At 35.7% G+C, this 24580-nt stretch overlaps 3 protein-coding genes across 4 annotated transcripts in view; 1 reads left to right on the top strand and 2 right to left on the bottom strand.

Moving 5' to 3' along the window:
• Positions 1-2922, top strand: part of LOC110112155 (putative oxidoreductase TDA3) — a 6398-nt gene extending 3476 nt beyond the window's left edge. Inside the window, exons 3-4 of one of the 2 annotated variants that reach the window (XM_028697649.1) lie at positions 694-695; positions 2825-2906. In XM_028697649.1, coding sequence (XP_028553482.1) covers positions 694-695; positions 2825-2895 — 73 coding nt within the window. In that variant the 3' untranslated portion in view covers positions 2896-2906. Of the gene's footprint in view, positions 1-693; positions 696-825; positions 1659-2530 lie in introns of those variants that run through there. The other variant, XM_020844263.2, reaches the window with a different exon arrangement.
• Positions 2875-5234, bottom strand: LOC110112156. Its single transcript, XM_028697651.1, has 5 exons — positions 4914-5234; positions 4772-4830; positions 4499-4674; positions 3329-3437; positions 2875-3220 (listed from the first exon to the last, which is right to left on the bottom strand). Exons 1-5 carry the CDS (start codon positions 5173-5175, stop codon positions 2912-2914), a joined length of 915 nt encoding a protein of 304 aa, XP_028553484.1. The 5' UTR covers positions 5176-5234; the 3' UTR covers positions 2875-2911.
• Positions 5235-8216: 2982 nt separating this feature from the next.
• Positions 8217-24580, bottom strand: part of LOC110112154 (K(+) efflux antiporter 3, chloroplastic) — a gene marked incomplete at its 5' end in the record, with an annotated part of 39071 nt that continues 22707 nt past the window's right edge. The window contains 16 exon segments of the mRNA XM_020844261.2: positions 8217-8391; positions 8486-8746; positions 9023-9184; positions 9298-9387; positions 10923-11084; positions 11190-11291; positions 11394-11465; positions 11569-11704; positions 11785-11966; positions 12717-12851; positions 12932-13033; positions 13112-13225; positions 17375-17425; positions 17621-17689; positions 19288-19365; positions 19723-19824. Coding sequence (XP_020699920.2) covers positions 8486-8746; positions 9023-9184; positions 9298-9387; positions 10923-11084; positions 11190-11291; positions 11394-11465; positions 11569-11704; positions 11785-11966; positions 12717-12851; positions 12932-13033; positions 13112-13225; positions 17375-17425; positions 17621-17689; positions 19288-19365; positions 19723-19824 — 1818 coding nt within the window.

Raw genomic sequence — 24580 nt, forward strand, 5'->3', positions numbered from 1 at the left:
AGAAAGGTAGAGGCAGACCTAAAAAGACTTTGTTAGAAAATATTAGGAATGACAATTCTTTATTAGATTTAAACGAGAATTTTACCTTTAATAGGACATAATGGAGAAAAAAGATTCATGTAGCCGACCCCACGTAGTGGGATAAAAGCTTGATGTTGTTGTACTCATCTCTAAATGACTACCTGGAAGCCAATCATCTTTACATATTACATGAGAAATTGATTTTTTTAATCATTCAATTGGTCGGGTTTTTTATATAATAATTAATTAATAAAATTATCTATTATTATTGTGATGAAAAAAAAAATCAAAATAAAAAAGCTGGTACTGTAAATGAAAAAAAAAATCAAAATAAAGAAAGCTGATAGGAGAACATTTTAGTATTTGCAGAAGGGAGCAAAAAAATACCAAAAACAAAATTTCCCATTTTTTTACTTTTCTAGACACTTTCCACAATATATTATTTTGCGTGGATGCCGAAAGCAGTTTGAAGATCAACCAGAATGTGTCATATCATTCATTCGTTGTATATTGCAGCTCGATATTATTCGATTCCGTGGCTTGATATCACTAATGTGACTGCATTTGATTCGCCTCTAGATGTAAAATTACGTTCAACCTTCACAGAGAATAATTTCTCTTCCACATGACACCTTTTCTCTTGTTTAATGGATGTACTCCCATAGGCCATAGCGGTATCTTGATAATAATTTATTTTTAAACATTTTAAATTTAAATTAAGATAAATAATTAAATATAATATATAACGCCAAAAAACAAGATAAATATACTCTTAAGCAATCCATTTCTCATCATGACCCCCTAATCTGTTTCCTCTCCCAATTCCTCCTCCCGTCAGTCGATCGGCGCCATGGATGCAGAACCTTCCACCACCACAGTCGGATCCAACTCACAACTCCCACGTCGCATAGTAATCTGCGGCGGCGGAGTCATCGGCGTCTGCACCGCCTACTTCCTTGCTTCCAAGGGCTCCGACAGGGTCTCCGTCACGGTCGTGGAGAGATCCTCCATCGCCTGCGCCGCCTCGGGCAAGGCCGGCGGATTCCTCGCCATTGATTGGTGCGACGGCACTCCCGTCGCCGATCTAGCCCGTGCAAGCTTCCTTCTCCACCGATCCCTCTCGGATCTCCTCGATGGCCCCCGCGCCTACGGATACCGAGCACTAAGTGCCCTCTCGCTCCCACTCTCACCATCCGACTCTACCGAGTCACGATCACCGGCCCTACCCTCGTGGATCAACGGATCCGCCGTCTCTCAGTCGCGAACGATCGGAACCCCAGAGACGACAGCACAAGTTCATCCCCAGCTGTTCACGAGGGCAGTGTTATCGTCGGCTACGGAATATGGGGTCGAGGTGGTGTTTGGAGAGGTGCAGAATGTTGAAGTCGAGGGAACCGGTGTTAGGCTTCGAGATGGGAGGATCTTGCCGGCGGACGTGGTGGTGATTGCGCTTGGACCGTGGTCGAGTCGTTTGCAGATAATTTCCGACCTCTTCCATGTTTCTGGCCTCAAGGCGCATAGCATTGTGCTTCGGCCGCCGGAGCCGGCTGTCATTAGCCCCCATGCGCTCTTCCTCAGCTACCAACCGACTCCGGGAGGCAAGATCCTGGACCCGGAGGTCTACCCCAGACCCACAGGTAAGAAACAATAAGGGTAAAATCAGGTGAGAATGAGTTTTACCATCATTATAAATATATTTTTAAGACGGGCATTTAATCAAGCAAAAATCGTATTTTATTTATTTCAAAATTAATTCAATGATCATTATCAAATTTGAGTGGGATAATTGAGCAAATTCTTTATTTTTTTTTTTTAAAAAAAAAACCCTTACTATAGAAAATTACTTTTAGGTTGTTCTGATCATGAAATGTCAAATTAGTAACTAACAACTTTTTAATTTACTGATTTTTGCATAATAACTTAGGCTTTGTTTTGGGGAGAAATTGTTTGGTGCGGACATCGAACGGAGAGAATCGTCCGGATTTGCTACGGTTTTATAAAAGGGCAATAAAAAACTAACAAATATTTAATTATGAATGCGTTTTTACTACATTTTGCAAAAGGGCATAAAAAACACAACAAATATTTAATTGTTTAATAAATATTAAATATTTATTATCCTTTTACTAGCCTTTTTCAAAAGCGCAATAAAAAGACAATAAATCTGGATGATTCTATTTGTCCAATGTCCACACAAAATAATTAGTCTTATTTGTGATGATTTTTTTATTGCTTATTAAATAAGTTTTTTAGTTTAAATTTTTTAATTTTTTATTAAAAAGTTGATTTAAAAAACAATAATAAAATCATCTTGAAAACCGTTTTAAACATCATAATATTGATAAATTATTTGGGGAGTTTGGAGCTTAAAAGCAGCATTAATTATCACTGACATGCAACCAAATAATAGATCTAACAAATTATATTTTGTTTTAAAACATGCAAACAATCAAATTAACTCTTAATAAATAACATTTATCAGTGCTGTCAATTAAAATTCATCAAACAGGAGAAGTATACATATGCGGGCCAACAGAGGAGGCCACTCCGCCTAACAATCCTGAGGATATTGTCGGCGAGCCAGAGTCAATTGCATTGCTGCATCAGATTGCCGGCACGGTGTCGAGCCACCTGAAGGCTAGCGTCGCCGAGACAGTGGCCGAGCAGGCTTGCTTCTTGCCCTCCGCCGATGATAAATTGCCAGTCATTGGGAAGATTCCTGGTTCCAAGAACTGCTATGTGGCCACCGGTCACACCTGCTGGGGTATTCTTAACGCTCCGGCCACCGGAGCGGCCCTTGCAGAGCTTATTTTAGAAGGGCGGTCGACAACGGTGAATCTGGATCCCTTCAGCCCTGAAAGATTTCTCCGCTGAAAGTTTTTCCAGGTAGCTAACTGGAATCTATATAGAGTTTTATTTTAAGAATGGATTTGAATGGAAGGTTGAGTCTCCAGTCTTTCTGCTTCCTGCTTAATGGCCTGCCTTTACCGAGCTCAGCTCTGTTCTCCTTAACATCAGCAAGCTTAAATATGCAGTGCTCAGCCTCAATTGATTCGAGAATAAGAGCTTTATCTGTGTGCTGCTTTTGATTTCTGGGGTCTTGGTTCTCTGTCAGATAGCAGACCCACATTGCCATTTCATGGAAGCGATCTAAATCATGAGGAACTTTTAGTAGTCTTTCAGCTCCTGGAGATGATACCTATGAAGGAACAAGAATTGTAATAAAAAAATAGTCTATGATTTATGCTGGTTGAAATGGCTTGACTTAGCTAAGAACCAAGAAAGAAAATAGGAAGCTTGTGATTGCCTCAAGAGCCATATCAGCAGGTATTTTTCCAGCTTTTCCAGCCTCGTCTAATTTCTTCTTGTAGAGATTGTTGAAGTTTTCGATCTCTTCTATGTCTGGGCACCCAAATCTGACCAGAAGATAGACGATCAGCTAACAAAAGTATCGGGAGAATTCTGATTTGAAACTGTTTTTATTCAATTTGTTTTGAAGTAATATTTAGAAGGCATTACACCTAGAAACCTAGAGAAGTCATTAGGAAGTAGAGAAACTACACAGGGCAGTTAGATAAAGGGGCTATTTGGTATGCGGATTTAGGCCGGATTTAAGGCCAGATTTGAGTGAAATCCAGCCAAACGGCCTAAAATGCAAATCCAAATCTCACGGCAAATGAAATCCGCGGTTGACGGAAAAAGACCACTTTTTGTGGTAAATCCCGGATTTCGCAAATCCATCGATTCGGCGGATTTAACTTCTTATTCGTGCAAGAGGAGGAAGTCTGAACATTTCCAGCTGTTTTTCTTTTTAATTGTCTTAAATCCTGACTTGTATAGCCAAACAGTCACACAGAATTTAATTGGATTTATCATGAATGTTACCAAACAGTTTTCAGGATTAACCCCTCAGGATTTCGCAAATCCGGATTTGGATTTTAAATCAAAATCATTACCAACCTTTAGATAGTTTTAGACAATTTATGTTTATATTACCTTTGCTCTAAGCCCGTTTCCTTCTTTTAATCATCTCACAATATATTTGTATGTCTTACTAACGAGTCTTCAATCATTTATTGTATTTTATTTACCCAAACGAACTATAGTATACCGTTGCCTTTCTTATCCTTCGAAAATAATTTGATTACGAACGAAACCTAATGAAACTCAAGTAATTTGAAAAGAGAAAAGTAGTGATAGGAGGTGCGAGGACATCATAGCAGCTTAAAACCTTCATTCTCATGCGCTGAAGCAAGATTCAAATATACAGTTGGAGCTGTGAGGACATCATAGCAAGCAATGTAAAAACTCCAAGACAAAGGATTAAGAAAGCTTCATTATAAATCAATTACGTTCAGTTTAAGTATCTTGCAAAATAAATAAAAAACCATTCAGTTTTAAACACCTAGAACCCTAAATCATATATAAAAGCTTCAATATAAGAGCTTAGTATTACAGAATAAATACTGGCTCTTACCTGCTCGTAAGCTTATCCAGCCTCACGTAGATGTAACCTTTCGGAGACACCTTGAACGCATAAAGAGCAAAATCATCGCCAAAGCTATGGAGGATCTCACGAGCCAAACACAACGCATGTTCACCCCACTTCAAATCTCCCAACACAATTCCTCCTCCATCCCCTCCATCACCAATCTGAAACAAACCAAATAAAAAACATGTGTTCATAAACCCTAAAAATTGATAAATCATCAATTTCCGCCGCACAGAACTGATCTAACAATTAACCTACCACGGGCTCTCTGTACTCTTCTTCCTCCCATTCGACGCCCCAATCTTCCTCCTCCGTCTCTTCAAGGAATTTACGGAGATAGAAAGTTACTTTCGTCATCATAAGAGAATAGTTTCGTAAATGAAGATTGTAGGAATTTTACCCATTCGTCCACCGCGGGGATCGTGAGAGCTGGAACTATTCCTTGAGATGAAAAATTGATCATGAGAGCGTAGAAATCCGAGTGGATAATGAGGTTTAGAGAGGGCTTTGGCGAATCGGCCGCCGCAGCCGCTGCCGGCGAGGTCAGCCGTGATCAGAAGAGGAGAGCGAGAGGTAAGTGAAGAGAAGGAGAAAGAAAACGAGCCAACATGGAAGCGGCGGCGCCAGCACTCTACCCCCGCTTGAACCGCCGATTTTCTCATGGCCGCCTCTGTAGCCAGTCTTGCCCTCAATTGAGAGCAGATTTTATAAGAGAGAGAGAGATGGCGGCATGAAAAAAATAAAAATAAATATGTATATCTAAATATAAAACACTTACAATTTAATTATTTATAAGATTAATATTTACATTCATTTTAAAAAATTTCATCTAAATATTAAAATTCATAATAAAATATCAACGTATAATTTATATTTTTATCAAATTTTAATAATTTGATCATGTCATACATAAATATAAGAGTGATTTTAATGATTTAAGAACTGATTTAAATATTAATTTTAAATACAAGCATACTACTGAATATGTATATCTAAATATATATCATATTAATTTTATATTTATTTATATAATATTTAAATATTTAAATAATATTTAAAATACCTTTTATATTAATTTAGTTAAAAATGAGATTTATCTTTTTATGTGCATCTTATCATGTTATTTAAATTATCAAGGTATTATATAAAAAATAAAAGAATTAAAATATTAAATGATATGTATGCAAGTCCTGCAAAATAATATCACAATTTAAATATATTTATTCAAGATAAAAAATTAATGTAAATTGTAAAGCATTTTAATCTGATATGTTTTTCTCTCTCGAAAAAGGGTATTAACACCGTGAAATTAAAGGTTTGAAAATCATAATGTTGTTTTAATCTATAAAAAATAGCTATTGAATCTAAAAATATTTTGTTTAACATTAATTTTCAAAAGTTTAGAAAATTTTCAGTTATGAGACATTTTTCAAATTTCTAGTAATATCTAATATTTTTATTTTGATTAGCTTTTTATTTTAATATTTTTGCATATTAGATATAAATTTTAACACGCATTATTTTATTTAAATCAATGAAATTAAAGGTTGAAGTAGCTCCATTGACAAATAAGATTAGAGAGAGTTGCCTTAGATGATTTGGTCATATAAAATGACAGTCTTCCAATGATTTGGTTAGGAGATTAGATGTAATAGATTTAGACTTTGTTTGAGACGGTTTTTTTACTGTTTCTTAAAGCAGCTTTTGAGTACAAAAATTTTAATTTTTGTATTAGAAAGCTGTTTTAAAAACTAGTAAGAAAGTCATCCCAAATGAAGCCTTAACTTATGCTAAGAAAGATAGATGTTCGCCTAAAATGACATAAGCTTCGTTTGTGACTCAATTCTTATTGCTTTCTAAAGCAATTTTTTAATAAAAAATCTTTTATTTTAAATTTTTTTATACTAAAAAATTATTTTAGAAAAAAATGAAAAAGTTGTCCAAAACAAAATTCTAATTAGAAAATAATAGAAATGATCTTTTTTTATTAGATCTAAATGAGAATTTAACTCTTCACTGGACATAATGAAGAAAAAATAATTCTTGTAGTCAATCCCACGTGTGGGATAAATATCTAAATATTTGATATTGTTGTTGTTGTCTAATGAAATTAAAGGTTGACAAAATGATTTTCTGTTCTAATAGTGCTGTTTAACTAATAATTTACATAAAGCTTTTTTTTTTTAAAAAAATTTGGCAGAAAAAATCTGATTGAATATTGTTGCAAAGATTGGATGGGTGATTGTCTTTTCTAAATGTAAAGATTACCAAATATTTATCTCCAGCAATTAATTGTATAGAGGATTGATAGAATTTATGGCCCAGTTATTATAAATTTTAAATTATATGTTTTATAATTTATTGCTCATTATTTAATAAAAAATGTGGTAAATTAAGTATTTATGTGCTTAGCAATCGAACACAATTTGGGGTAAATTAAGTAAATACTTTCAAATGTTCTTTTTGTTTATAGTTTTGTTACTATTCCACCTTAAAATTGACCTGAAAAATCTCTATTAATTGAGTATAATTAAATGCTAGAAAATTTACAACAATAAAATGATCGAGTTTTACATTCTAACTTTGCACGAATTTTCACAAACATAAAAAAAAGAGACATTGTAGTTCTTACGCAAAAACTTGAGAAAAAAATATCATAAAATGAAACTATGCTAAAATAATTTTACGACATATATGTAAATCAATTTAAAAAATTATTGTCCAAAATAGTTTTCATTATGCCATTTTTTCTCTTTTTTGGGTAAGGTTTTGTTTGGAACAACTTTCTTACTACTTTTTAAAATAACTTTTTAGTACAAAAATTAAAATTTTCATTCTAAAAAATGCTTTAAGAAACATCAAGAAAGCCATTCCAAATGAATATTTAAATATAATATTTATGATTCCAAATAAGCTGTAATAATTGCAACATGATCGGCTTCTTTTGGAAATATTTAGGCCAACTAAAGCAAATTCACACACATCACATACGCAAACTGCAAAGTCAAAATCTCTTAATTAATAGTCAAAACTCTCAACTAGGGATGTAAGTGAGCCGAGCCGGCTCGTGAGCCGGCTCGAACTCGACTCGTTAACGAGCTCGCGAGCCGAGCTTATCGAGCTTCGAGCTCGAGCTCGAATGCTTAACGAGCTCGAGTTCAAGCTCAGCCTGACTCGACTCGAAAGCTTATCAAGCTACTCGATATAATTATAGATATAATTATATATATTATATTTATAATATTAATTATATATATAATAATACCCATCACATGCGTTGGTAATTCTCAAACGAGCTCGATCTCGAGCTCGAGCTTTTCAAACGAGCTCGAGCTTTCGAGTCGAGCTTGATATTTTCTAAACGAGTCGAGCTCGAGCCTACTAATCGAGCTTGAGCTCGAGCTCATTAAGGACTAAACGAGCCAGGCTTGATAAGGCAAATACTCGACTCGACTCGACTCGTTTACACCCCTACTCTCAACCAACAGATCAATATGTATTGATCTACATCATGATTGGCACTCTATCGAGTCCTTGATAATTAGAGGCACAACCTAATTTAAAATCTTAAGAACTGCTAGCAACCGTTTTGTTTGGAATAGTTTAAACTTTTCTATTTATTTTTGAAAGCTTCTTTCTTATAACCACAGTTTCAAGAATATTTCTTCAAAAACAAAGACAATTTTTTAAAAAACTGTGAAAATTTTATCTTCAAACACATTATTTTTTTACTAAATATTTTTTTTACTCGGACATTGAATTCTTTTTTTAATCAAAAGTTATAATTCTATTATAGGCAGGCAATTTTGCATATAAATACCTCATTTTTTTGTTACAGGTGGTGATAAGGTCCATTGACTGTCCTGCCATCAAAATATCTGTACATATAATGTTACTGAGAATTCAACGACGAATAGGTTGCCGAAGATAGAAAAAAAATGGAAAAATTGCATTGGGATTCCATGAATTTACCTAAGAAACCTCAGTTGAAGATGACGCAGAACCATCCATTGTGTCTCTTTTTCCTTCATCTTCATTTTTATTTGAAAATCCATTGTTTGTATCCAAGTGACAGTACCTGACTCCATCATCTGCATCTAAAATTTCAGATTGAAGATCTGATTCATTCCAGGTTTGTTCAATCCCTTCAGTGCTAGGAATTTGAAGCAAATCTGGAAGCATGTCTGCTAATCCACTGCTTCCATTTGATTGTACCATGTCAGTAACTCTAACCTGATCATATTTTTGTGAAATTTCAGTTGCGAAGCTCAAAATTATTAACTGGTACAAATTTTTTTTTTGGGAGATTTACATACATACCACTCTATACTATTCTATTTACATATTTAGCACCTAAAACTTTAATATTTAGAAATGAAATACATGAGTGGTATATTTGATATTAAAATAATATAGGGTGATATGTATGTAATATTAAAATTTTGGGTGTTAAATATGTAAATATGATGGTATAAAGTAGCATGAATTGTAAATTTCTTTTTGGTTTACCTGTAATGGTTTCATGGCATCGTACTCCAGGTTTTCGCTTTTGGTGAGTTTATCTTGGGCTTGAAGCTCCATGGAATCTCTTAAAAGCTGACTCAAAAAAGTGACATCATCGGACATTACACCAAGTCCTCTTAAGAGCTTTGAACCAAGCTGCAGACTTGTCTGCAGTCGAATAGTTGATCAGTTATTAAAGCAGTTTTATGAAACAAAGCTGTCTGCATTGAAAGCGTGACTGTACTGGAGATTTTGAATGAAGAGGTGATTATGAAAATTACCTCAGTATTCTCAAGAATAGCATCCGTTGCACCTGCTTTTTTCAGATCAAGCAGATGAGTAAGATCCTGAGCTCTGGCATATATGGGAACCTTAAACAATTAAAGAATCAATGAAATTCACTTCAGTTTCAGAAGTTCTCGAAAAATTTTGTTCGAATATAAATTTCCTAGTGTATTCGCACAAAACGAATGTTAGAAGAGAGAGAATTGTAAATGACTACATATTTACCCAAATTATCTTTAAACACAAGCATATAAGCATTTTAAAAGAAGAGAATAAAAAAAATATAAAAAGGAAAATATCATCAATGATAAGAGAATATGTTTTAAATGATAGATATTCTTACCATAAATAAATAAGAAAATGATCTCTTGACTCTTTATGAAAGAACAAAATGACCCCCAACTATATTAAAGGATAATTTTGATCCCTCAACTCTTTAAAGAGGAATCAAAATAATCTCACAATGTGACTATTTTGGTTCATTTTAAGGAATTTGATGGACCAAAATGATCCTTTGATATAGTTCGAGATCATTTTAATCCTTCATAAAAAGTTAATGGACTATTTTGATCCTTTTCCCATAAAAAACTTCAGCGATGCAATAATTTAAATATGAAAACACTTCAAACCCCCCTCCATTTAAAAAAAAAAAAACACAAACTCAAAATGACATAAAATATGTCAACTTGAGTTTAAAAACAATAGCAACTAAGATAAAGTAGTTATAGATTTTCTTGCTCAGAGGTTGCTAGTGTCGTAAGAGAAGCACAATCAATCCATTAAAGAGAGTAAAGTGAATCATACACATAGTTGGCTACGAGATCCATGACAAAGAAGGCATGATAAGATCTTAAATAGAGATATCCATAGAGAATGATGATCAAGATATCAATGTATTAAGGATAAAACCACACTAACGCAGTTGATGCTAGAGAACAAAGGTAGATCATCGAGTTGTACAAATAAATGTGAAACAAAGGAGGAAACTACCTCGAAGGTTGATGTTGGAGATGAGAAATTCATACAGGGTCAAGCCGCTGGAGCGCAGACTAAGATAAGTGAGTGTGATAGTAGGCCAATAGAGATCAAATGTTTGAGAGATAGTGGGAAGATACTTAAAAAGAAATTACGATGATTTTAGCTGATGGATTTGATACCTTAGTTTAAGGAAGAATTGTACAATATTTTTACTTAATTGTCGTAGATACAAATATATGTGTGCATATGTATAAATAAGAGAATAAATCAATAAAAAAATGTAATAAAGGAGAATATCATCAATAATTAGGAAATTTAATAATGATAAATAGTCATATTCATACTATACATAACTTATGCCATTTGATAATTTAGATATGATATTAGCTTCCACCTATTTAATTTTTTTTCTTAGTGCATTAATGTATCTTACATTCAATAGAACCAAAAAGGAAAATGAAATTGCATGCATGAATCTTCACGTCCATAGTTTCTGCCAATGCAAACAAATCTATGTGGGGGTTTTTGCAAATGAAAGTCAATTGTGTTCTGGATTTGATAACTTAAAGCAACATAAATTTACAAATACATGGCAAAGGACAAAAACAATGCATGTTAGGAAATGTCTCAAGAATGAACATACAGCGGGAAATGCAAGGCGGATTCTTTGAACAGCCTTGAGGGTTATGGTCTTCTCTGTGTACATAACCATTACAGCTTTTGGAGAAGAAATACCCGCAGATTGCAAAACTGCTGGGCGAGATCCGTCACCATACAATATTGGAAAACCCAATCTTCGAGCCGCCTGATTGCCGAATTAATAGAGGAGGATAAACTGTTTGATTTGAATAATACAATATCGAGAATACATGGATAAGGAAAATCAGCTGCACAAATAAAATTCTCATACCTTCACCTCGCTAAGGTTGAGATCAAAAACAACATAAGGCCATCCAATGGTATTACTCTCACATCCAGAAGCCAGTGGCATGGATAAAAAGTTTGCAAGAACCTGTGCCACATAATAGTAAAAGCAATCAGAAAATGCTGAATTAGTAAGAAAGTTGACAAGTTCGAATATTTCGAGGATGAGCTGGGTGGGTAACTACAGCACCTGCGCCATCTGTCCAAATCCAAGAATTACAACCGGATCAGTTGCCTCAAAGTTCACTGGTTCTGTGTCCTTCTGCCAAATGAAAATGCATTGCTTATCCCAAATTAGAATTCAAAAAAAAAAAAAAGGTCAACTCTACCATCAACTTTGCAATTTTAGGGCGTGAATCACTTACTTCTTTTACTAGACGCTTTTGATCAATGATTTCAGCAGCCGTCCTTCCAATTTCATTGAGTAAAGGTGTTAATGCCATTGACAGTACAACTATAATGATGAGAAGTTTGTTCAATTCAAGTGGAAGCACTCCAAGCCTGTATAACGAGTTTTCTATAAGTAGTACTGAACTGAGCTAATAAAGTCTGATTGGCCTATCAGGCTGTAATCAACTGACCTGTTTGCCAAGGAGAATACCACAAATCCAAATTCACCGCCTTGAGATAGAAGCAATCCTATCCGAATGCTTTCTTGAAAAGTTAAACCAACACGTGGACCTATGGCAGTTATGATCAGCGTTTTGATAACTATTAAGCCTGTTAAGAGGGAAAGTACATTTGGCCATTCTCGGAGTAGAAGCTGCGTAGAACAAGCAAATTCATTATGAATCAGGAGTTTTTCATGAAATTATCTTTAGCTCAAAAAATACATCACACTTGCAAATCATAGAATGGCGGTTGGAAAACTAGCTATTTCTTGGTAATATTCTCTTCATTCAATATTGATGAAAACCGTCCCATATGGTTGAGAGATAATAGCTGATAAAGGTAAAGATTATTTTCCAAGTCAACATTAATTCTTCAGAACTGTATATGACGATTTTGGCTACCTCTAGAACCATCGACTATACATGTTTTTGCCATGTTCTTTCTCCTGTATGTGTTAGTACCTTGCTCAATATTATATTTCATCAATAACTTTCTATTGATCGAATTAAGCAAGATGTCACACCAATTAATTTTGAAGTTTCAGGTTCTAGAAACCCAGTCATCACAAACCAAAGGGATTGGTGAACAGAAGAACACTGATAGATTCATCAGTCATTATCCATATTCCATCATATCAATAATTTTAAAAATGACATATCACTAAGATGCACCCAGTATTTGAGGCTCCTATCAATGCAGAATCTCAGGAGAGTTCAATGTGTACATTCATTCTCCTATATTTTAATTGATCAAACCTTGCATGTTTTAAATCACAATGTGGTTCCTCAGAGGTCAGATCCACCCTCTAATGAAGACATCAGCATTGGAAATTAAGTAGCTATAAAGCTATTCATACTTTGACCACTGAAATAGTAGGCACTTATCAATGCAATAGAAATACCTGCATGTCAATGGATGTCCCTGTGGTTACAAAGAATAATCCAAGCAGTAACCCTCTGAAGGGTCTTATGTCAGCTTCAATTTGTGTTCTGAAGTTAGTTTCTGCGAGAAGAGCTCCAGCTAGAAATGCTCCTAGCTATGTTTGATAATGGATCAAAAAACAAGTCTAACAAAAATTTTCATAATGTTTTACAAAGCATGGATTGGGCTACATACCGTGTCACTGAAACCAAGTGCCTGTGTTAGGAGTGAAGTCCCAGCAACTGTAAGCAGGCAGAGAGCAACAAAAGCTTCAGAACTCCTTGACTCCGCAACCACCTGTATTAAAAATGAACTAAATCAGAAACAATTAAAGAATGCTTATTTTTGTAGATGTCTTACAAGTTTGATACAGACTTCAAAGATACGCCTGAGAAGAAATTTTCCTCCAAGGGATAGCAGACCGAGTCCACCTAATGCTTTCAAGCTTTCTGTTGCCAGCATCGGCCATATGCTTTCATTTCCAAGATTCTGTAATAGAAGCTCAAATTCAAGCAATATCCAAAAGAATAAAAAACACAATGTAGAGGAGCATGCACACAACATGCTTCATTAAGAGGCTGCGGGAAGGCATAGGACAAAACAAGGTAGCCTAGCATGATAACCATGAGGATCTTGAGGAATTGTTACCACAAACCCAATCGCCCACTTTGCATTCTTTTTATTCCATCCCAGTCCATTCCAGAATAGGTGGCACAGATGTAGATAATCTTTTATATCAAGCCAAACTAGTTAGCAAGGGCCAAACAATAAGGGGGTTGATTTAACAAGATCTAGCTCTATTGTTATTTTTTACAATTCCCAAAAAATTACTCTGTTTGCGTAGTATGATGACAAGAATATGATGAAATAAAGTCATATTGAGATTCCCTATAAAATGAGGCATGGAACAAAGCCATTATGATAAAATACCAGAATAAAAAAATTGTTGATCGAGCATGTTCGCCCAATTTTATTCAAGACATTTATCGAGAGGGATAGGATAGCATGAGAGTTGCAAACCTCAATGAGTTTTCACTTGAACCACACGCTAGTTTTGAACTTCGCGTGAAGGCGAGATGTAATCGAGAGGAGATAGACTCGACTAAAGGTTTGTCATTTTGAAGCCTAGCCCCCTTATCGGAAAAGTGTTGTTATCTAAATTATATTTGGACCAAGGGTCAAGGAGCAAGGAAGGTGAGGCACTTCTGACAATAATCTACTTTCTAAATTTGTGCACCAAGAATGAAAACGAATGCAAAGTTTTCTTCTTCAATTAATAATTAATGTGAGAGCAAAAGGATTTAACGCAACTCTATTTTGACATTGACCATTAAATATAAACACTGAAAAGTTCTATCTCCAACTAGGAGACTACTAAAACTATGGAGTCAAATTTTCCTCCTATCAGTACAAGATAATTCAAATATTCTGTTTATGGTAAATATTGCAAATGTGGTCAAATATATATTTTTATTCTCTATAAGATCTTTTGTTGACTTTAAGAGGTCTTGTAAAATTATGCAGGATCTTAAAATTAATTATGCTTTTTCAAACCCATGTCTTATTACCACTATAAATAGAGCCTCAAAAGGAGAGGTTTGATTTTCCATATAAGCAAGAGAATAAAATAAGAGAAAGAGATTGGAGATGATGTTCTCTTCATAGGCAAAGGGAAAAGAGGATTCAGATGGCTTATATTCAACATAGAAACAAAGAGTCTGATGTATGTCTTGCCCATAAAAAGGAAGAAGTGTGCAACCTTCTTCTTGGCTTTCTCCTCCTCCGCACCAATTTTTGTCGCCTACAGTGATAGGTTGTTTTTTGCGACATCCCTGAGTGTGAGTAGTGCTCACATTGTTAATGCCAGGACAAGGAGCGACTCTTGATAAGCTTATAGGCTTCCAGAAAAAAAAAAAAAAACAAAAAAAGAACCAAATTCCGCATTATAAGGGAAGAAAGAATATTGGGCTATAAAGTAAATAATCAGGCTATAATACACAAGGTGCCTTTTGGTGTCAAGAATGAATTTTCTTAGGAGCTCCACAATTAATTGTGCTTGGAATGGACTACTGGAGCATTCTAAGAATGATTGATCACCTAGAGGGTTACAAGAAAAAGAATATAATTGCGATGTTGGCCATGTATAGGATGGCCTAAGCAAAAGCAGGCAAGATCTTGCGTAGTTTAACCTAACATGTTCCAATTAATGAAGGAGTATGAGCTCCTCTAATATAATATGTGATTAGGAGACAAACCAAATGGAAGTTTGTAAGCTTATCACATCCCAAATCTAAAGAGAGTGGTCCAAAAAGGATAGGGAGTGATCATTAGAGCTAAAGCTCGAACAAGGAGCAATGCTTGTGTTAGACCGGTCCAGCCAGTCCACGCAGGACCGGCCTAGGCGCAACGAGGCGGAAGAGCCATTTAGGAAGGATTTTTTAGGGTTTTGGGAGGGAAATTTGAATGTAGGGATTGTTTAGGGATTTCCTTTTGATTTGTATGCATTAAATACTTTGTTTTCCTAGGGTTAGGGCATCCTGAATTTGGCTAAAATTTGAGATCTCTTAGATTTAGGTTTTCTTTGGGCTTTAGTGGGGACTAGAGATTTGGGAGAGATTGATCCTCCTCTTGAATAGAGGGTCAATTGTATCTTGCTATTTTCCGTTTTCCTTTCATCAAATAATACAAACTATTATTTTGTGCGGATTATTGTGGAGAAAGCTCGTTGTTTTTCGAAGATTGATAGAAAATACTTGAGATCTTCAAGTGTTTTCTATCAGCTTGGCAGGCTTCTAGAAGAAAAGGAGGGCTTTAATAAAACAAATTCCGCATTGAAAGGAAAGGATACTAGACTATATAAGTAAAGAGTTTGATCACAATACACAAGGCAATTTTTGGAATAATTTGATGATTTTTTAAGGACATAATGGAGCGTTCTCAAGATAGGCAATATAGAATTCACCCAAAAAATATTAAGATGTGAGGTTTATCATGATATGGAAAGACCTAGGCTAGGGCTGCAAATGAACTGAGATGACCCGAGCACGTGATTGTTCATGCTTTAGCTCATTTAAGATAAGTTTGTTCGAGCTCGACTAGAGCTTTTCTTTGTGTTCAAGCTTTGTTCATTTAAAATTATAGATATTTATGTTTGGTTTGCTTCATGCTTATTGAGCTTTAAACAAACGAGTCTTATTGAGCTATTAATGAACTTTATTTTCTAATTGTTTATTAGGTTAGCAAATGAGTCTAAAACAAATAATTATCTGAGATCCTGCTCGCAAACACATTTAGCGAGTATTTTCAAGAAACCAAACAAGCCCGCTTACGAACATATCTAGTGAGCATCTTCGAGCTACCAAAAGAGCCCGTTCACAAGCAAATAAGCTTTATAAATAAGTTTGTTATGAACACTTTAAACAAACATGAACAAATTCAATATAATGAAAGATTATAATATAAAAAATGAAATTAATTTTTTATAAAATAAGAATCATATATCATAATAAAACTAAAAATTATGTGAAAATATACTAAACAAAGATTTAAGCCAATTTTAAGAAATGTATTTAGTTCCAAACATTACTTATAATCAAGCTCGTCCATGATCTCTATATCAAACACGAAAAGAATTTCTTATCGAGTTTGTTCATGAGCTTTAACCATGTTGTTCATAAACATAAACGAGTGGAATAGATAACAGTTCAAGCTTGTTTATTTAATCATTGAGTATTGAAATTTAAGCTTGTCTTATTACTTAATCAAACGATCACAATCAAGCTATAATTGAGTCGAGCCTCAAGTAGCTCGTCGAATGCTTGGTTCATTTGCAGCCCTAACTTGGGCAATAGTGGATAATATCTCAAATAGTATGGCATCAGTTATGATAGTGTTCTCTCACTGTTTATAATCAATGTTTGGCATCAAAGGTAATAGGTGCATGTTACCCTCTTCGTTAAGTATAGCAAGTGGATTCATTTTCACCAAGTGGTATAAATCATCTCAACATAAGAAGATGAATCCTTAATGTACTCTTTTTGAAACTTAATGGAACTATTTGATCTTTGTGTGGTCATGATGAAAGTGCATCTCATCAAACTGTTTAAGTTTGTCTTGTGTTTGTGACCTCTATTGTGATTGTTAAGTCATCTTAGTTTTATTTCTTTATTTACATTTCATTACTATCCTAACAAGATTCTTTTCATATATTAACCACTTTAGCAACAAATTTGAGATCGAGACATCACTTCAAGTTATATCAATGTTTTGTAATGACTAATTTGACATTGATTAAAATTAGACAATGCATGCTCCAAGGTTTAAGATTTTCCTTGTCTGCTTGCTTGCTAACCACAAGAATGATAAACTTTCACAGCTCGTCAAATATCTTAGACGTCTCACCTGAATAGTTAAACAATCCAGAAATAGAATAGGTTTAAAGATAATGAAATAGAGCTCATAGCATCGTTTCCAAGTACATACTCAGCCAGGCAACCAATTACATCTTTATTTTTGTAGATATATTCCACACACAGCAATTTATTTTACACAATATGAATGTACAGAAATGCAAGGGAACTATTTACTTTTCTTTTAGATCAATTAGAACAATTATGTTGCAGGAATCCATTTGGTTACCTGACTCTCCAGAATAGGAAGTATGACTAGAAGAGGGACAACTGCTATATCCTGAAAAAGAAAATAGATGGTGTTAATTTTTATTCATCAAAAGTTCTAAATAAAGGAGGTTCATATGCAAAAGTTGGAACTGATGACAAGGAATCGAAGACTCAGCTCACACAGTAGGATCATAGTTATCCTCAACTAGATGGTACGGAATTAAATGTTTTGTTGAAAAAGTAAAGTGTCGCAAACAGTACTGACCTGAAGAAGAAGGATTCCGAGAGTTGCTGAACCAAATCTTGTTGGAAGCTCCCCTTTCTCTGCAAGAAGCTAGAAGCACAACTTGATGAAACGTGATAAATTAGTAGCACATTGAGCAAGTGAGCAACTTTGATAAACGGTAAAATTAGAATTTTAAAAAGGCAATAAACAAGGGACTGTGTAATGATTATCAGAGATTTCTCCAAAACAAACACATTGTTCATTGGAAGATCGATCAAAGAAAGGCTAGTTCATTGAGAAGAAAATTTTCTCTTTTTTTGTGCGTAAAACCTCAAAATTCTGCAATATTGAAGTTAAAATTGACTTAAAAAGTTGGAACGTATGATGACAATTTCTTGCAGTATTCCTCGTATCAATGTTTAAAATTGCGTATTCGGGTATTGAGGCGTTTTTCATTCGTGAGGTGAGGCGTAAGTCTCAACGCGTTTTGAGGCGTAAGCCTCAAAATCAAAAAATTGCGTAAACATAAAATGATAAATTTTTTAAATACTAATGAAAGAATAATATAAAACATAAAAAAGCATAAGATATGAAGTGAAATCAAAATATCTCAATAATAAGACAACATGAAATATAATTCAACTCTAAATTCTATCTTTCCCAAATCCCAATATTATTTTCATTAACATATAATTCAAATTTCTAAAAATAAATAGCAATGACATATCACATAAGAACTCATAAATCATCAGCACTGTCATCACTAAGGGGTTCTTCATTTGAATCATCATTATGATGAACTGCTCTCTCATCTTCCTCCTCTCCTATAGAGTCCAATGTCGGGCATTTACTTCAAGATTTATGTAAGTTTTAATATATATAGCGTGAGGCATAAGCCTCATGCCAGTGAGGCGAGGCGGGCCTTAAGGTGGGCCTCAACCAAGTTGAGGCGCAAGCCTCATAACAAAAACTCGAGGCGTAAGCATCGAGGCGTTTTTTACTGGAATTGCGCAAAGGCGGGCCTCAAGGCGAGCCTCATATTGCGCAATTTGAATATCAATAAACAATTGATAAAAATATTATAGTTTTTGATAAATTTATCAAAAAGTATCAAGTGATTGCTCCTGCTAAGGTAAAAATATTATAGTTTCCAGTTATCATATTGGGCAGAATTTAAAAATGAAACTCAAGAACAAAATATTCTATTTAGAAAGGAAAAGACATTGTTGTATAGTAAGATTATTAAGATATTTTTTAATTTTACTCATGGAACGCTTTTACGCACTCTAGAGCTTAGATATAAAGATATTATCCAGTTAATGATGTTTAAGGCATTCGTGTATTGACACCTTTTTTTTCTTCTACGGCATGAGAAATGTGAGCTACTATAGAAATTAAAATGGAATCACAAATTAACAAAAAGCCACTGAAGTCTGATAAAATTAACCGTCAAAAGGAGGTACTCTTAGAAACATAATTTTCAACACAAAAAAACTATTGCAACAGATAAAGCACAAAGAAGAGCTAGCTTTGATATACAACACATGCAGAAAGAACAAATGGAGCAAAAGAAGCACAATGTTACAGTAGACACAACACATGCAGCAAAAGAAGCACAATGTTACAGTAGACAACACATGCAGCAAAAGAAGCGCAATCATAACTAGTAATTAGCTTGTAAAACTTGAGTAGATAAGAATGCATACCTGTAGAACAAATGCGGATGATGACAAAGAAAGAGCAGCTCCAATAACAATAGCTTCATCAACACTTCTAATGTTCACCTGTATCAAAAAATTTCAACTACATGGGATTTATGGTGGTTAAGAATTTCACTACTATAAATTTCAGAAATATGAGCCCTCAACGAAATATAATTTCAAACCATCAGGATCACCCTTTATGAACTGTCAACAATTTCTTTAATAACTGAAAAAAGTAAGGACGAGAAAGTTTCATAGCTTTGTTTAGCTTAATGCAAGTTTCTGCGACAGCCATAGGTAAAATTAAGTTGGTAAAGGTGCGATGGTATTAGTTTAAATATACGTAGTTATAAATTTGAGGACATACATGAGTTAAAGTTTATTAGTAGCAAGTATACCATACAGAGGAACTTTCCAAGTTCAAGATAGCAAGCTCACCAGGTCAGGTCTTGAGTGAAAAAGAAATTCCAAAACCTTTGTTCCAAAAGCTCCATTTGGTGGAAGTTCAAATGCCGTAAAAGCAAGTGTAGACAACACAACCTTCAAAAAGGCAAAAGCAGGTAACATAAGTTTGCTACAAAATAAACCAGCTATAAGGTATTAATAACCATAAATACTGAGTGAGGATAAATGAGAGAGGGAGGTAGACTTGTAGCAAACGGTAATCTGCAATTTATTTTAGACTTGAGCTGAAAAAACTTCGTTACTTGCAATTAGTAATTGAATGGAAATTTTGCGATACAACTTATGAAGAACAATCGGTAATCTGATATAATATGTTGTAATAATTAGACGTAAGAACATGGCTGATACAAATAAATAGCATCTAGACAAAAGCAAGGAACTTTTGTCTGTTGATAACGCCCCTTCTCCATGCAAATGTTTCCAAGATATTAACAAGCCCCATCTAGCAGCATTCATAAACAAGAAAAGCCAAGAACGCTTTCTACACAAATTTCTGGCCTCTAAACAAGGCCAGAAACCTTGCAAATATCATTAAAAGGAAGAATAAAGGTGGAGGGACAGTAAGAGTAGCGTCACTTAATGGGAACTATAACTAGGTTATTAGCAAGCCCTAAATAAAGCGAAGAGTGGCAGGGATGGCAATAGGGTTGGGTAAACTTGATACCTGACTCTACCTAAGTCAACTTTACCATGCTTTTTTGGGTGAAACAAATAGGTTTAGGGTTTAGTATTTGCAAGGGACTTTTCTACCGGTTATAGATGAACCTGTTGAGTCTTTAGCTTTCTATTTTTTTATTTTTTATTTTTTTTTTAAAAGAAAAGAAGACTCACAAAAACCTAAAGCTCTGATACCAAAATGATGCAACAAAAAAACAAGATTGCAAAGGACTCAGGTCTTCCTTCTTAAAACATAAATATAACAATAAAGATTACAACTTAAAGACACTTTTCATTGACAAATGCTAGACTTGATACATTTACACAACTACTTTCTTAAAGCTTACAAAATTTTAGAGAAGAAGGATATAGATGGGGCAGGAACCGTGGAGAGAGAAGAAGGGGTAGAAGACCGAGACAAAATAATAGAGGAGAAGGGGAAAGGGGGCTAGCTTGCAAGCTAGAGAAAACCCACATGTTTACAATCCAAAAATCATTCAAACTCTTACTATCCTGCAGGAAAAAAACAACCTCTATATATAAGAAAATAAAGGAGAAGAGCAAATTAATACAGGAAATTTATGCACCTCCAAAACAGCCAATAAAAACTCCTAAAAAACAACAGCCAATGGGCATAGAAACAGAAGGGACAGCTGCCAAAGGGAAAAACAGAGGAAAATAAGGCCTACGAAGAGACAACCCAGCAGCCAATGAACATAAATTGAAAGGACAGAGCACCTTGATTGCATCAAATTTGTAGCAAAGCAGCTTTCTGATGTAAATAAAAAGAAGGCCGCGCAACTTGCTAAGGATATTGCAGCTGTGCAGGAGTTACTTGTGCATGTGAAAGTTGCTACATAATAGGCCAAACAGGATGAGTCCAAAATCCGTTCAGAAAAAGAGACCAACAGACAATCTTACAAGCTGGCCTTAGAAGATAATGAGGCCAAATTGGTCTCTTTAAAGAAAGATTTTAATACTGAACTTTATGAAGACCTAAAGAAGAAGCTGGAGGAGATTGAAGGGAGATTGAAGCTCAGATTGATGCAATTCAGAAGCAAATGAAACAGGCAAGGGCATCAGATATAGAATCTATTTCCACGGTGACTGCTGAGCTGGATGGTGCAAAAGAGTTTCTACAGAAGTGGTAGAGGAAACCTCTCTCAGGAGTGAGCTGGAGTCATTGAAGCTACAGCTAGAAATTTTGAAGAAGGAGAATTATGAACTTCAAGTTAAGGATGCAGAAACTAAAACCCTTGCTGCGAATCTTCATTTGAAGCTTCAAAAATGCAAGTCTGAACTTGATTCGACCATGTTTGCTGAGTCAAAGGCAAGCTCAACTTCTGATGACCTAACATCAGCCCTCCAGTAGCTGTCTGCAGAGTCCTCATCGGCGCAGAAATAAGCAGAAGAGATGAAGAGAAAGGCTGATGAACTGAGAAGTAAATAATCAGCCAAAAAGACTGCAAGAAGAAATTCAAACAATTATGGCCCAAAAGGTTTAATTGAAACATAGACTAAAAAAAGAGGCTGAGCAATTTCGGCAGTGCAAGGCGTCTCGAGAAAAGGAACTCCTGCAGTTACGGAAGGAAGGAAAGAGAAACAAGTATGAACGACATAAACTTCAAGCTATGAATAAGAGACAGAAAATGGTTCTTCAAGAAAGACAGAAGAGGGTGCCATGGCCACCACAAAGTTGAAAGAGTTTGAGGTCATCGTGAATATACATGAAGTTCGCATTGAGTATGAGAAGCAAAGCCAAATACGAACTGCTCTTGAAGAAGAGATTACTAAGTTCAAACAAAAAGCAATTTCTGAGGATCTTAGTCCTCAAAAAAGAAAAGAATGGACACTCTCGAGTATCAAATGTCACCAAATGCAAGATTATCAATGCTAGCATCACTTGATGACCTGGTGAGCATGTCACCAAATGCTCTAGTAGTAATGGTTTCTCAACTGTCAGAGGCCGAGGAAATTGTGATCAATGGGAGATGATAAGAATTTGCTTCAACACATGTTTAATTTTGCTGCAGATGCAAGATGCCAATCGAGGAACAAGGAAGTAGAGATGAAGCAGCTGAAGAAGGACAATTTCAATTGGGGGAAAGCAACAATGCAAAGCCTTCGAGCATCTGAAGAAAGCCATGACCAGTGTCCCATCCTTCTTGAGGACAAGGTGGCTCTTTGGAAATGGAGTATTGATAGACTAGCTAAGTCGGTGGGCCCCACTAGGGGGGCGGTGATAGGAAACACTTGTAGATATCAAGTATTTCCTGTCAATCTTCGGAAAGCCGCGATAATTCCCAAAAAAAATCCACACCAAACCACGAAAACAGTAGATAATATGTATTGTTTGATGAAAGTGAAATAGAAAATACCAAGATACAATTGATGCTCTTTTCGAGAGGAGGATATTTCTCTCCCAAATCTTTAGACGCAGCAAGAGCCCAAAAGAAAACCTAAATCTAGGAGATCTCACAAATTTCAGCCAAATTCAAGATGATATAATCCTAGGAAAACAAACTATTTAATGCATACAATCAAATAGAAAATACTAAACAGTCCCTACATTCAAATTTCCCTCCCAACTCCCAAAAAAAACCTTCCAAATCTGCTCAGCGGGCCTCTGTGGCTGGATCGATGTACAGGCGAGGCGGAGAAATCGCGCCTTTGTCCTCGTGAACCGGTCCCTATGGGACCGGCTGCATCGATCCAATGGACCGGTCTAGCAATACCCCCCTCCCAAAGATCCACCTTGTCCGCAAGGTGGAAAGATAACACATTCCTCCATTCCCTCGTCATCACAAACGATAAGAACCTGAAGAGTTTGATCCTTACACCTGTGCCCCAAAGTATACTTCTCGTCACATCTGAAACTTAGCTCCTTAGCCATCTTCTCCTGTAATTCTGTTTCCGTGAGCTTCTTGATGTTTTCCCTAGATCTTCCTCATGCAGTCTTTTCCTTTGATGTTCCCCAAAGAGTATCTAGTGTTGACTCCTTGGATGCCAATAAGATGGTGGTCATCCTGCACGAGACTACTGAGCTATTGTCTCTAGTTTTTCTCTCCAGGTGCCTCTGATCCTCCACCAACTGAGCTAGTTCCATAGTTTCTCCTAAGTCACGAGGCCTTATTACTCTAATCGCTGCCCAAATCTCTGGTGTCGGTCCCTTCATGAAATTTTCCTCTAGCACTGTTTCAGGAAGGCGGTCCAATCAGCTAGCAAGGTACTCGAATCTCTCGCGGTACTTAGTCACTGAACCCTCCCGTATCAAGGCGAAGAACCGCTTGCAGAAGTCTCCTCCCCTGCCAGTTCGAAAACGTTCTACCAAATAATTCTTGAACTCTCTCCAACTCATTATGTGTCGTCGTATGTCCCTCCACTAATACCAAGAAAAAAACTTCCCTTCCAAAAAAAGGCATGCCGCCGTCAGTCTCTCTTCCTTTGTCAATCCATTGACGGCAATATATCTTTCTACTTTATAGATCCACCCGTACGCATCCTCCCCCTCAAAGATTGACATCTTCAATTTCCTCACCGTTGGGTCACACCCGTTTCCACGAAATCCTCCATAATCTCCCATTCCTCGAAGAGGAGATGCTCTCCAATTATCGCAATCTTCCCTCCGGTGATAATACCCAAACTATTCATTCCCTCTTCTTCTTTCAAAATCAGCATCCTGACGATCGAAATCATCCCCTCGCCATACAAATTCATCACCTCTTCTTGCGTAGCTAATGCTCATCTCCTCCCTAGAAAGTGGTTCTAGAGGAGGCATTCCATCATCTCCCTCCAGGATTTCCACTTCTGAATTTTCCCTTCCCCTAAACGTGTTAGGGTTCCCATCTCCTCCATGGCCTCCAATAGTTTCCTATGCTTCCGATGTCACCGATTTGGTTTTGGCTACAAGCAATTTCTTCAACATGTCTTCCACCACGGTGAACTTTTCCTCCATCCTTTCATTGACGGATGTAATTAGATTTTGAAAATCAGCAATCTTCTCCTTAAAATCTGCTTTGAGTTGCCAAAGTTCTCTCTCCAAAACTTTCACTTTCCTTCCGGTCATTGGTTCCCCTTCGATCGACGTGCTCTGATACCAATTTGATAGGAAACACTTGTAGATCTCAAGTACTACATGCCAATCTTCGGAAAACAACGAGAATTCTCCACAAAA

This window comes from Dendrobium catenatum, unplaced genomic scaffold, assembly GCF_001605985.2.
Source record: "Dendrobium catenatum unplaced genomic scaffold, ASM160598v2 fragScaff_scaffold_989, whole genome shotgun sequence".
NCBI lineage: Eukaryota > Viridiplantae > Streptophyta > Magnoliopsida > Asparagales > Orchidaceae > Dendrobium > Dendrobium catenatum.

Excerpts from the sequence above, each read along its gene's own strand:
- LOC110112156 (XM_028697651.1), bottom strand. The coding sequence starts at position 5,175 with ATGAGAAAATCGGCGGTTCAAGCGGGGGTAGAGTGCTGGCGCCGCCGC. Across the intron at positions 4,831-4,913 it reads TCCCCGCGGTGGACGAATGG|AGACGGAGGAGGAAGATTGG; the intron begins GTAAAATTCCTA and ends AATTCCTTGAAG. Across the intron at positions 4,675-4,771 it reads AAGAGTACAGAGAGCCCGTG|ATTGGTGATGGAGGGGATGG; the intron begins GTAGGTTAATTG and ends GGTTTGTTTCAG.